Genomic DNA, 15,407 nt, shown 5'->3' on the forward strand with positions numbered 1-15,407 from the left:
ATTTAGAAAATGATAGTACATTTCTTCTATTTGATTGTGATTATTCACTTTTGCCTTAAAAATACACATCCTTTATTTTCTATGGAAACACATTATCTTGGTTTTTAAATTTTTCTTGTATGTGCCTTCCATCATATGTATATATTTAAATTACAAAAACAATTCTGTATCTTTAAAAACTCATGCTGGAAACTATTACTATGGAGAGAGGAAAAAGAAGGTAACAGAAGTGAGCCAACCAACAAGATAGCTCCTTGTGATGTATTCTAACTCTATTTTCTCACCAAATGACCTTGAGTGACTTCTAACCCTCTTCTAACATGCTCAAAATTGGGTCCGCTTGCCTTTTCATAAACCACGGAACCTTCCCTTGCCACTCTGAGTTTTGCTCACCTCAACCAAAGGAAATACAACCTGCATCTAAATCCAATTACAGCTCCCAGGCTTCTCTTACGAATGCTATGCATTTTAATTTGTTAATAGGATAAGATTATCGTACCTCTATAATTATAAAAACCAACAGAAAACTGGCTAATGTCTTAGAAATAGTAACAAATAACGTATTACACATCTCCCAGAGCACAGGCCTGGGAGCAGAGCCTATCTGCAGTCCCTGCCGCCACTGCTGGATCCAGAAACAGGCAGGAACCAAAGCAGGTCTCTCTCTCCTCTTTCCCCATTTGCCTTTGCTTTCAGATCACCCAGTGGAAAAGGGAAGTTGGCTATTGAGGGGGAGGCTGAATGAGTGAAATGATGGGCTGAATTTCCCAGGGCAGCTCAAAGGCTCAATTTTATGTTTCACATACTCTATTGAAGTTCTACATAAAATAGTATTTGAAGAAAAAGTCATGGTTCTTAAAAAAAAAAGAAAATGTTAAAGATGTGGAAACCACATTAGATGATTCCTTCCCAAACACTACTATGAGTTTACACAAATTCATCAACCCACAGTAGGCTGAGATGAATAGATGGCTGCATGTGGGTAAGTATTAATAAAATCAGTAACAAGGTCAGGTTTGCAATGTCAAGTTTGCCTCTGATCTTAGCTGCGTTATATACTTCAAAGCTAGATACACTAATAATTATTAAGTGATATATGCAAGATGTAGCATTATATAGTGATGGCCCCGATCATACAAGGTACAAAAGATACCCTACATATATTATGAATGGTAAAATAATGTCTACATAGTTCATAAATGACCTTACACAACAGATATTAACTAAATAGCATTTGTGGGATTTCATAAATACCCTCGTGCTGGAATATTCATGTGCCTTGCAGACTTAACAACCTCCTCAAACTTCTCCATACTTTCTTCAATAGAACAGTTAATATTCTTCTTGCTAAAGGATTCAGATGCAGCACCAAAAACTGATATCTCAGTGGCTCCAGCAGCAACCTGAAAAAGAGAATTTCAAGGCAAAAACTAGTAATTTCAAAAATGTAAATGACAGCAATAGAAGAAATATTAACTACTCAATAAAAGCATACTTGTGTTAGCATTTGCCTTGGAATTTAAAATTAGAGTCTGCTCATCCTGCCACATTGCTATTTTCAAATTTAAAAATATTTGGTGATAATAACACAAGAACTCTCCAAACTGCCACACTCATAAATCTGAGGCACAGAAAACACGTGATGATGTTCCAATTTAATTTTACCTTTCCTAAATTATGTGTAGGCTTCAGAAATAACTGTAATTATGGAAAATACTAGCACCCAATAAAACCTTTTAATATCTATGGGAAACATTATTTTTAGACCAATTTTTAAAATAGAGGATAGTAAATGCTTTCTGTTCTCGCCTTCCTATAACCTGACAGAAAAATGTTCTTCCAATTCATCATTCAGACTGTGCCCCAAATTTTCTTCCCGTCTCTTAAGCTAGCTTCCGTCGTTTCAGACCTTGACTGCTACAACCATACTCTTGTGTGTCTAATGTCTTAATCCTCTTGCCAGTCTCTAAATCCAAATATTAACCTCATCATTCTTCCCCTTTGCCATCTTTTGTCCTTGCCCCAGGCTTCTCCAGTGACTTGTTTTCAAACACCAAGTTTCCTTACTTTCCAGCTGGATTTTTAGACTTTCTATTAATGTATCTCTAGCACTGTGCCAGATTCTCCTCTCTTTCTGATACTCTGTTAATATATTAAGAAAGAAAATCTGTCATTTTTTCTCCATTTAAAAAAATATTGGCTTCTAGTCCTCTACCCAAAATAAATTTTTAACTTCTGAAATTAAAATTCTATTTATTTGAACACTTAAATGTGCCGGTATTGTTGTTAGTACTTTGTGCGCCCTATTTCTTTTTTTTTTTTTTTCAACAGAGATAGAGACAGCCAGCGAGAGAGGGAACACAAGCAGGGGGAGTGGGAAAGGAAGAAGCAGGCTCATAGCGGAAGAGCCTGATGTGGGGCTCGATCCCATAACGCTGGGATCACGCTCTGAACCGAAGGCAGACACTTAACCGCTGTGCCACCCAGGCGCCCCTGTGCGCCCTATTTCTAACCCATGATCTTATAAACTAAGTATCATTTTGCCCATTTTACAGATGACAAAACTGTGACCCAAAGAGGCGAAATCACTAAAGCTACTAAAAGTTCTGATGTCCTGCTTTGAGCACAGGTGTGCCTAACTCCCAAGCCACTGGTTTCACTCCATTATCTGCCCCTCCAAGCTATCACGAGGGCATATACTCAGTATTTTTTCAAGGTGAGAGACATTCCTTACTCTGTTAGGACCAGTGACAGCAATATTTATAATTTCTTAAAATGCCTCTTTCTTTACAATGGGATAAAAAACATTATATCAACATAAACAAAAGAAGAGTGGTTTTAACAAGCTACACAAAAGGCGATATATCAACTAGCACCCACAACCTCAAATTTATGTGACACAGTCCCAAAGATAAAAGCGAAAAATATTAACACCAGAAATTGCTGCTGCCAAACTGTTACAGTAAAGCCATGTGAGCAGAACACCTCAAGCCTTTACTTAAAATTGCCCTGATTCTTCTTGTATATGTCATTATTAAAACTTTTTGCATATAAATTCTTAAGTCACATAGGACTGGAAAAAACCAACCAGAAGAGGAACAGGGAAGGTTGTTAGAGGCAGCTGCAAAGGACAGTGATTAGCTTCACCTAGAGGGAGGGAACAACAGCATCAGAAAGCTGATCCAAAGAAGTTGACAAAAACGATCCACTACATAATATTAATAATTATTATAGTGAGAAATGTTCAAATTAAATTCTGTATTCCTTATTTAAGAGGGAAGCACAAAATATACTTTCAAAAGGATGTCATCAAAATGGAGAACTGTATTTTTGTGTTTTGATTCCTGAATGGTTAAACTGGAAGGGCCATTACTGTGGAACCCTTCAGTCCCTAACAATACCCTGAGGTTACAGATTGCAGTGCATTCATGTGCCTACATTAGAATCGCATTTATACAGGGTAACAAGGAAGCAACACCTGATACCATTTTAACTACTGTTTAAAGACCTCAAAACAGTAAAACGTATATTGATTTAAAAATGATCAGTGACACACTTACAGCACGGTGAAAACCCTGAAGATTAGGAGTAAGGACAGGATATCGAACTCCTGGGTATTGATGAATGCCTTTCATCACTTCAGTGTGATCAGCCATCTAAAACACAAAATAGTTATATATATTCGACTTTATATTTTATCGAGCATGTGTTTGGTTTTATAGAAAAGTTATAATTATACATGCAACTGTAGTCTATACATTAATGTTAGAAATACTAGGCTATGCCAATGTAGCTAAAGATAAGTAGATCCTAAAATCATAAATACATAAAAACTAGATCTGGGCTTAACTTATTCACATCATAGGAACTGGCTAAATGACTGATTACAAATAGTCAGCAATTCTTTTTTTTTTAAGGTTTTATTTATTTATGTGACAGAGAGACAGCCAGCGAGAGAGGGAGCACAGCAGGGGAGTGGGAGAGGAAGAAGCAGGCTCCCAGCGGAGGAGCCCGATGTGGGACTTGATCCTGGAACGCCGGGATCATGCCCTGAGCCAAAGGCAGACACTTAACGACTGCACTACCCAGGCACCCCAGCAATTCTTAACTTTACTATTTTCATTTGACTGATTTTTAGTCTCTTCCTTTCATTTCACAGCCCAAGTTTCAAATAAAATACCCTTGAGATTAGGGAGAGGGTTTTTTGTTTTGTTTTGTTTTTAAGATTTTTATTTATTTATTTGTTTCTTTCTTTCTTTGAAAGAGGGAGAGCGAGCCAGCGCAAGAGCAGGGGTAGGGACAGAGAGCGAGGGAGAGAGTCTTAGACTTTCTGCTAAGCACGGAGCCCAAATGTGGCTGGATCCCATGATCCTGAGATCATGAACTGAGTAGAAATCAAGAGCCCAATGTTTAACTACCTGAGCTACCCAGGCACCCCTCCATTGGGGAGTGTTTTAAAGGAAATATGCTATGCATTTGCCTTCCATATGAAAATTTTATGACTAAATAACTTCCAATGTATGAAATTTTAGATTATTTAGTAAAAAAAAATTACACGTTTGAATAATTTAACAAGGCTGATTTCCTATTACTTGGTTAGCATAAATATTTTAGTAATAGTGCCCTATGCATTACCACCATCAGATTACTGTTTATTCTCATAATGCAAACAAATGCATACAATGGAGTACACAGTAAGAAAATTTAACCCATCCAAGGCTTTGTTTTCCTATATTTTCTACGTATTTTTCATAGAAAAATTTCTATGAGTTTAAAAAAATCAACTTTAAATTAAAAAAGCACAGGTTAAATGAGTTCAAAAAGAGGAAGGGTTGGTAGGGTCTAGGAAAGTTACAAGAGGTATGAGATACAAACTGCAGAACATGACTATGGCATATTAAAATTTTAAAAGACAGGGGCACCTGGGTGTCTCAGTTGGTTAAGGGCCAGCTCTTGATTTTGGCTCAGGTCATGATCTCAGGGTCTTGAGATTAAGCCCTGGGTCAGGCTCCATGCTCAGCGGGGAGTCTGCTTGAGATTCTCTCTCCCTCTGCCCCTCTCCCTCTCTAATAAATAAATAAATCTTTAAAAATAAAATAAATAAAATTTAAAAAGCAGCGACAGCAATATTTCCATCCTATAGGCTCTTCCAGAAGCACAACAGTCCCTATCAAGAGGAGAACTGTGTTTACCTCCCACTTAAACCTAGGCAGACTTGTGATTGCCCCAATCAACAGAGTAGAGCAGAAATAAGAACATGTGACTTGAGAGCCCAGGTTATAGAAAAGGATACAGCTTCCATATGGCTTTCTTTCTGTGGGGGAGACACTGCGGGGAAATCAGCGAACAGGTGAGAAAAATTAGCTTCTGCAGAGAGGCCATGTGCAGCAGCCCATGTGCAGAGACCCATGTGCAAACAAACTAAGGCCCCCAGACAACAGCCAGCATCACCCCCTAAATTTGTGACTAGAAGAGCATTCAGATGACTTTAGCCTCCAGCATTCAAGTCACCCAGATGAAGCCCCAGACACTATGGACCAGAGACAAGGTGTCCTCCTGTGTGTGCCCTATTCAAATTCCAACCCTCAGATTTCATGAGCATAGCAAATGTTTATTTATACCACTAAGTTCTCAGGTAGTTCATTACACAGCCATAAAAACTGAAACAAAAAATCAAGAGAGTTGGAAAAGAGGGAGGGATAGGTTCAGCAGTAGGAAAGCATTATCTTGCTAGAGAAGATTATGGGTAAATAATGCAGGAATAGATTATAAATGAAGACAGAGGACCACACACTGTGATGTGTCCTCAAGTTACGTTCACATTACTCTAAAAATACAGAATTTATCAGGAAGGCAATAGAAAGCCATGGGGAATGGGTGTTGAATTAGCTGAAGACTGGATAAATGCAGTATTTTGGAAAGATCAACCTGGGAGAGATGCAAAGGGCAGTCTAGAGACAAGTGAGGCAATTCTCAGGCAATTGTGAAAATTCGGCATGCAACAAGTTCCAGAGGAATGGTACTGGGAATAGAAGTTCCCAGGAAAAATTAATAGGACACACTGGCTAGTAGTGTAAGGGAGATGACTTTATTCGAAAATGTAATCTCTATTATTTTATAGTCTTTTAAAATTATTTAGCATTTCTGCATATTTCAACACAGTCTTTCATTACATATCTATGAATTTAGCCTTTCTGTCTGATGCTGGAGTGTGAGGTCTGCCTTTCCGTGTCTCTTTCTCTCACACACACAAATGTACATGCAAACATGTACACACAAATTATAATTTAAAAAAATTAGAATACCACTCCTAATTTCAAGCAAAGTTACTACTAGTTTTAGGGCACTAATGAAATCTAAAACAACACTCTTATTGGACAGTAATGTTAATCGATATTACTAATACTTATGTCTAACTACACACAGCATGTTTAAACATTAAAAATATCAGAAATATTAGAAATAAGTATTTATTAGAAATATGAGAAACAAACTGAGGGCCTCAGAGGGGAGGGGGGTGGGGGAATGGGATAGGCTGGTGATGGGTAGTAAGGAGGGCACGTATGGCATGGTGCACTGGGTGTTATACACAACAAATGAATCATCGACCTTACATCGGAAACCGGGGATGTACTGTATGGTGACTAACATAATAAAATAAAAAATCATTATAAAAAAAAAAAAGAAACATTCTGATAACAAATTAATAAAGTGCTTCTCTAACCAGTTTATAGGTTTGGTTAAAATGTGCATCAAAAAACAGCATGAAAGGCACAAAACAAATTTTAATCTTTAAGAAATATAGGTCATATTGACCTGTGTGCTATTATTTCATTCCACATGTAAATTAACAAAAATGTGAATGAATGAAATAATGATTTAACAGATGTTTCAATCAGTAAAACTAAAAAATGAATAGAAATGATAATAACCAAATTCCCAGGTCATGAAAGCTAAACTTTGATAATCACTAAGATACGTTAGTAAAATTATGATAAATACATTAATTTAATTCCAACAAATCAGTACTTTTTCAAAACAGTCACAGTATAATGAGGTCATTTAATAAGTAGTAGCGTTCTGGCTAAATTTCGTCAATAAAGACAGTTATGTGAAGAGCTTTAGAAAATCCTGATAGGATATAATTTTATTACAATGAATAAAACAAGTTTCAATTAAAGGTATAAAGTTCTTGCCTTATTATTATTATTTTTACTCTTAGGAAGCTTATGCTATACTTCAATCTTGATGTTATTTTAATGTCTAAAGTTTAAACTATTATTCAAACAATAATGGAATGATGCCTTTACAGCAAGATTTTGACATTTTAATGAAACTTTTCTATATCTGGTTTGATTTAACATATTTTAAAGATTTTGCTGTGACTTTTCATTTAAGATCATAAAAATCCCCATAATTTGGTTGATAACATACTTTGCTATCATCTGGCTATAGTCTGGAAATGGCAATACCTATGTTTATCTGGCCAACAATACCGTCTATGCCATGGTTAATCAATTTCTTAGGAATCCACATTTATATATGGATTCAAATAACAATATTTATGTAACACTTTGCAAGGGTATTAAAGATGTACAAAAGGTCATAAAGATTAGAGCGTAACAGTCATGTAGTTCAGAGATTTTATTTGCTACTGTCATGGGGTAAATTTAGACACCCTGCATTACATATATTTAGACAGTTACTAATATTTTGTCATTATTTGAATACTATAATCTCTCCTAAATACATAGTGTCCTCATCCAAACTTCCTGAGTTTATTGGGATTTCAAGATAATGCACAAGTCATAAACAATGACAAAGGGTTTCTCATAAACTAAATGAGAGAAGGAACATTAGAAGTTTCAATTATATTTTGTACACAATTAAATTTACATTGATGGGATACCAAATTTAAAAATGTCCTAAGACCTTAAAAAATAATTTTTAAAATTCATTTCAATATTTGAATACTGATTCAATTTACATACTTACTACATATTTAACTTGGCATAGAAAAATGAAGCAACACAGTTCATACGCAAAGAATATGCAGACCAGCAGGGAAAGAGATGTGTGTATATGTGTATACATACCAAACCACAAAATACAAATGTCATGTGATCTGGAGTTTTATGGAGCACAGATAAAGAATTTTTCTTCATAAACTAAACTAGAATAATGAGACAAATATTTAAGCTACACTTTGTCTAGGCTAAATGTAAATAACTGAGGGGCCTGTTTTTTAACAGAGGATATTATTCATAAGGGTTTAATGAAGCAAAACTATTCATAGAACTTGGAACTATTCAAAAATATTCATAGAACAAGACTATTCACATATATGTACAGATATATTTTCTATGATAAAGTGAACTTTCTATGCACTAAAAAGAAAAGGTTTAATAAGCCTAAACTTAAAACATACTTTTTTATTAAAATTCTTCAGATAATTATGGGGATAAATATTTAATTGAATCTTTTTTTAAAAAAACCACACAATTCTTTCATTTTCAAGTCCAATGAAAGGAAAGTAAAAATATCTATTACTCTTGATCTCTTCCAAATAACAGTTGATAGAGAAAACAGAATATTCACTAAGTAAATTCTGTTCTGTTCCCACAGAACATATGTTGTCTGAGATGTTCAATAAAGTGAAATATTTATAATTAATTTTAGATAAAAGTGCCCAAAAAGTAAGGTTCTATTCTATTTTTTTTTAGAAGAACTGACTCCTATTCACTTAACACTGATTAACATTTTTTCCTTTTCCCAGAACAAATGCAATCACAAAGATAACACATGGTATAGGCCTTTAAGTTCCAGGCTGCATTACAAAAGTTTTTATGGAAGTCTCACATACACTGATGACATATAAAATTGCCACATTTATTATTTTAACACAGTAAGAGTTTCGTCACTAACAAGGCTGCGAAATACATAAGAGGAGTTTAATTGTTTTGTATCACCATGGAAATTGTTCAATGCATCTCTGTGGCTCTGATGAAGGTGAGGAGATTGTACTGTGTTATGGGGTGGAAATATTAAGAATGCAACTTAGCATTGTGTTCTTAAATGGCAAAAGTGTTTAGAGTAGAATCTAAAATTAATGTGAGGGAAAAAACAGTTAGAAACTCCATCTTTACAGTGCTATCTGCAAAGTGGTATCTGCCAAATTATACTTCTTGACCACCTCTTACAACTGGATCTTATAACCTAAATATGGAACTCTACTTTAACTCCTTTTCTCTCTGCCCTGGTACAGCCAATATGACCAAGTCAAGCACCATCAATGGATGAGGATTACCCATTGTCCCTTCCTTCACTCCAATCACCTACTAAAGAACTCAAATTGTTTCCTCCCTTTCACTCTGGCAAGACTGCTGCACCTGATTTCTTCTCATGGTATATTAAGAGGGAAACTGAGAAGTCCTAGGAAAAAGAAGACAAGATAGACAGAAAATGTAAATAATCAAAATAGCAATAAAGTTGGAGGAAAACAGGATGGGGTGTGAGAGAGATGTCTTGGTGGCAAGATGCTTTTACTGCTCTGGAGCAGTGAACAAACATAAGAAGAGAAGACAAAAGGGCAATTTTACAAAATGTTGCTTTCATCTATACAGTGGGTCTCCTGTAATGGTCTTCAAGTAATGCACATAAAGACTGGAACACCATTTGGTTCTTTTACATTGCTATATTATATTTCTTTATGTATGAATTCAGGCACAAACTTTGCCACTAGGGAGAGCTCATGATTGTTGTGCTCTTCAAGAATACTGGTATAAATATTCTCATATATTTAAAATACATAAAATACATTATAACACATATAGTATTCGGTTATACCTCCTATTAAAACTGTTACTCTAGAGTTAGGCAAAAAGTCCATATTCACCATGTCCTACAATACCTGGCACCAGAAATATGTAAATATTTGAGGAGAAACAGGTTTCAAAACGTATAGAACAAGAAGCTAGTCTATAGAAAATTCTGCTAAACATTTTATGTGTAGAATTACAAGTGAATGAATAATTAAATCAATGTCAAATTAAATGGAAGTTCTTTCTTATCAGAAATAAATGCAATAGGCAGTATATAAAATTACAAGTACATCATTTTTATCTTTTACAAAATCACAGTATAGTATATATATCAAAATTCTTCATTGTGAAGGGCACAAAACTATAGTAATTCTTCTGAAATAGTATATCCATTTATAAGGTTACACATCACAAAGTGTTAGATACAATGTAACAAAACATTACCAAAAATGTATTACTAAACTGAGATACATTCTGCTAACCTACCAAAAACAAAACAAAAAACAAAACCTTAACACCACAGGAGAAGACTGAATTATCTTTCTAGCTTCTCCACAGAAAATATTATATAAAGTGCTATTGCGAGAAAGAGCCAAACTAAGAACATGCAGTCAAAAAATATAGAAAAAAATGAAGAAATGGAAAATCACAACAGATCTACAACTAGCAATGAGACTGAATCAGTAAAACTGAACAAGGAAAGTATAGGACTAGATGAGTTCTATCAAACATTTAAAGAAATCTTAATGCCAATCCTTCTTCCAATTCTTCCAAAAAAATTCAAGAAGAAGGAATACTTCCAAACTCATTTTGTAAGACTATGCAGTAGGAGCTGGTCTTAAAAGACTTTGATACCAGACTGAGACAAGACACTACAAGAAAAGAAAACTACAGGGCAATATTCCTAATGAACACAGAGGAAACAATCCTTCACAAAATACTAGCAAACCGAAAAGGATGTGTAAAGGATCATACACGATGACCAAGTGGGATTTATCCCTGGGATGCAAGAAAGATTCAACATGCACAAAGAAATTAATGTGATACACTACAATGACAGAATCAAGGATAAAAGCCACATGATCATCTCAATATTTGTCAAAATTTGACCCCCAAAAATGCTTAATCAAAAAGCCTTTGACAAAATTCAACAGTTTCATAAAAACTCTCAAATAAAACTTTAGAAATAGAATAAAATTACCTTGTCATAAGAAGCCCACCGCTATCATTGTACTCAACAGTGAAGAACGTTTCTTCTGAGATCAAGAATAAAAGAGGATACCCACTNCTTTCCATTTCTATTCAACACAGAATTAGAGGTCCCAGCCAAAGCCAATAAGGCAAGAAAGATAAAGGCATGCAAAGGAAAGGAAGAAGTAAAACTATCTCTGTTCACAGATGACATGATCTTTTTTTTAAGATGTTATTTCTTTATTTATATATTTGAGAGAGAGAGAGAGAGCATGTGAGAGAGCAGGGGGAGGGATAGAAAGAAAGAGAAAATCTCAAGCAGACTCTGAGCTGGGTGCAGAGCCAGACATGGGGCTTGATCTCATGACCCTGAGATCATGACCTAAGCCGAAATCAAGTCAGATGTTTAACTGAATGAACCACCTAGGTACTCCACAGATAACATGACCTTAAATGTAGAAAACTCTAAGACTCCACATAAACAAAACCAAAACAAACCTCTTAGAATTTAAAAATTCAGTAAAGCTACAGGATACAAAATCAGCATACAAAAATCAGTTGCACAAAAACAGACACGAACATCAGTGGAACAGAACAGACAACCCAGAAATGGACCCTTAACTCTATGGCCAATTAATCTTCGACAAAGCAGGAAAGAATATATAATGGAAAAATGACAGTCTCTTCAACAAATGGTGTTGGGAAAATTGGACAGCCACATGCAGAAGAATGAAATTGGACCACTTTCTTACACCATACACAAAAATGAACTCAAAATGGATGAAAGACCTCAATGTGAGGCAGGAATCCATCAAAATCCTAGAGGAGAACACAGGCAGCAACCTCTGTGACCTCGGACACAGCAACTCCTTACTAGACACATCTCCAAAGGCAAGGGAAACACAAGCAAAAATGAACTGTTGGGACTTCATCAGGATAAAAAGTTTTTTCACAGCAAAGGAAAGAGTCAACAAAAATAAAAGACAACCTGCAGAATGGAAAAAGATATTTGCAAATGACTTATCAGATAAAGGGCTAGTATCCAAAATCTACAAAGAACTTATCAAACTCAATACCCACAAAAACAAATAATGAGGTCAAGAAATGGGGAGAAGACATGAACAGTCATTTCTCCACAAAAGACAAATAGCCAACAGACATATGAAAAACTCAACATCACTCAGCATCAGGGAAATAAAAATCAAAACCACAATGAGATCCACCTCACATCAGTCAGAATGGCTAAAATTAACAGGTCAGGAAACAGCAGATGTTGGTGAGGATGTGGAGAAAGGGGAACCCTCTTACACTGTTGGTGAGAATGTAAACTGGTGCAGCTACTCTTGAAAACAATACAGAGGTTCCTCAAGATGTTAAAAATAGAGCTACCCTATGATCCAGCAATTGAATTACTAGGTATTTACCCAAAGGACACAAACATAGTGATTTGAAGGGGCACATGACCCCCTATGTTTGTAGCAGTAATGTCCAAAATAGCCAAACCACGGAAAGAGCCCACATGTCCACTGACAGATGAATTGATAAAGAAGATGTGGTGTACACACAAACACACACATGGAATATTACTCAGCCATCAAAAAGAATGAAACCTTGTCATTTGCCACAACGTGGATGAAACCAGAGGGTATTATGCTAAGAAAATTAGTCAGAGAAAGACAAATACCATATGATTTCACTCCCATGTCAAATTTAAGGGGAAAAAAAATCAACATAGAGGAAGGGAAGAAAAATTAAAATAAGATAAAACCAGAGAGGGAGGCAAACCATAAGAGACTCTTAACTACGGAAACAAACTGAGGGTTGCTGGAGGGGAGGTTGGTTGGGGGATGGGGTAATTGGATGATGGGCATTAAGGAGGGCACTTGATGTCATGAGCACTGGGTGTTATATGCAACTGATGAATCACTAAATTCTACCCCTGAAACTAATAATATACTTAAAATAAATAATATACTTTAAATAAATAATATACTTAAACTAATAATATACTTAATATAATATTTTAAGTAAATTGAACTTAAATAAAAATTGTTTAAAAATCAATTTCATTTCTATACACTAACAACAAAGCATCCAAAGAGGAAATTAAGAAGACAATCTCATTTACAATAATATCAAAAAGAATAAAATATGTAAGAACTAAGTTAACCAAGGAGGTGGAAGAACTATGCATGAAAACTATAAAACATTAATGAAAGAAATTAAAGAAGCTAGAAACAAACAGAAAGACATCCCGTGTTCATGGATTCCAAGACTTAGTGCTGTGAAAATGTCCACACTACACCAAATGATCTATAAATTAAAGATGCAATCCCTAGCAAAATTTCAATGCCATTTTTTTACTGAAAAAAAAAATTCTAACATTTATATGAAACCACAAAGAAGCCCAAATAGCCAAATTAATCTTGAGAAAGAAGAATAAAGCTGGATATATTATACTTCCTGATTTCAAAATATATTTCAAAGCTACAGTAACTAAAACAGCATGGAAGACAGACATATAAACTAATGGAACAGAATAGAGAGCCCAGAAATAAACTGATGCATATACGTTCAATTGATCTTTGACAAGAATGCCAAAAATTCACAACAGTGAAAAGACAATCGCTTCAATAAATGGTGCTGGAAAAACTAGATACCAACATGTAAAAGAATGAAATTGGATCATGATCTTATACCATACACAAATATGAACCCAAAATGGACTAAAATCTAAGATTTGGAACCGTAAAACTCCTCAGGGAGGGGGGAGAAAAAAGCTTCATAGCACTAATCTTGGCAATGACTTATCGTAAATGACACCAAAAAGACAGCCAACAAAAGCAAAAACAAACAAGTGGGATTACACAAAACCAAAAAGCTTTTGCACAGCAAAGAAAACAGGGGAGTGGAAAGGCAACTTACAAACTGAGAGAAAATATTTGCAAACCATGTATCAGAGAAAAGATTAATATTCAAAATATAGAAGGCATGCTGCTACCCTTATAGCAAAAATAACTCAATTAAAAAATGGGCAAAGAATTTGAATAGAACTATTTCCAAATAAGACATACAAATGGCCAACAGATATACGAAGACATGCTCAATATCAGGAAACCCAAATCAAAACTACAATAAGATAATTACTTTACACCTCTTAGCATGGCCAGTATGAAAAACACAGAAGATAACAAGTGTCAGCAAGGAAGGATGTGGAGTAAATGGAACTCTCGCACACTGCTGGTGAAAATGTAAAATGTCATAGCCACTATGGAAAACAGTGTGAAAGTGCCACAAAAAAATTAAAAACAGAAATAGTGTATGTTCTAGCAATCCTACCTCTAGATATTTATCCATAAGAATTAAAATCAGAATCTCAAACAAGTATCTTCGTTCCCAAATCAGAGCAGCATTATTCACAATATCCAAGATGTGGAAATAATCTAAATCTCCATGGATGAATGAATGGATAAAAAAATGTGGCATAAACCAACAACGAAATATATATATATATATAAAAAAAAAGCAAATTCTGCCAAATGCAACAACACAGATGAACCTTGAGTACTTATGCTAAATGAAATAACCCAATTGTAGAATAAATACTGCATAATTCGACTTACATGAGATATCTATAATATAGTCAAATACATAGAAGCACAGAGTACAATGAGGGGCTGAGGGGAAAGAGAAAGGGGGAGTTGTTATTCAATGGATACAGTTTTAGTTATGCAAGATGGTTAAGTTCTGAATGTGATGTACAACATTCTGCCTATATTTAGCAATACTGTATGGTACCCTGAAAAATTTAAGGGGTAGATCTCATGTTAAGTTTCCTTCCCATTAAAAAAAAAAAGTATTATGATGTAACCTCAGACACTTAATTTTTAAAATACTTTTCCTTAATTTTGAGGTAAATTTGATACTTGATAACTTCTAAAGCTTTACAATTTCATGAGGTTTTTTGCTCATTCAAAATTAATTGAGTTAATTTTACTACCTAATTTTACACTTGACATTACACACTCTTTTTTCTTAATGAGGATCCTTCAACTGATACCTTCAAATTCAGAAGTTCCCTACAAGTGGTTAGCCTATGTCCCCTAGTGGTTCCCAGATCTCAGAATGAGAAAGATGGCCCTGAATGGTCCAAATATCATCAGTTAGCAATAGCACAATTACTTCATTTAGACTTATGAGCCCTACATGCTGGCCAACTACTCTCAATACTGAATGACCTCAGTCACCAGATCATACTTTGCACTTGACCAAAATCACAATCCTTGAAGAGGAAGGCAATTGAGCCATACACACCTAATGTTTGTTCATTGGAAAACTACATATTCCCTAGTTCAAATGTTTGTGATAAGGGACCTTGACAGAGGCAACAAGGAT

General features: G+C 35.0%; 1 protein-coding gene across 5 annotated transcripts in view; it reads right to left on the reverse strand.

The window, feature by feature from the left end:
• The window catches only part of HMGCLL1 (3-hydroxymethyl-3-methylglutaryl-CoA lyase like 1), a 190,513-nt gene that overhangs the window by 109,831 nt on the left and 65,275 nt on the right, over positions 1–15,407 (reverse strand). For all 5 annotated transcript variants that reach the window (XM_008691767.2, XM_008691764.2, XM_008691766.2 and 2 more), the window contains 2 exons: positions 3,561–3,656; positions 1,255–1,403 (listed from right to left, as the gene is read on the reverse strand). In XM_008691767.2, the coding sequence (XP_008689989.1) occupies positions 1,255–1,403; positions 3,561–3,656 (245 nt within the window). The remainder of the gene's footprint in view (positions 1–1,254; positions 1,404–3,560; positions 3,657–15,407) is intronic.

The sequence above is a fragment of the Ursus maritimus genome, unplaced genomic scaffold, assembly GCF_017311325.1.
Source record: "Ursus maritimus isolate PB19 unplaced genomic scaffold, ASM1731132v1 scaffold_29, whole genome shotgun sequence".
Taxonomy (NCBI): domain Eukaryota; kingdom Metazoa; phylum Chordata; class Mammalia; order Carnivora; family Ursidae; genus Ursus; species Ursus maritimus.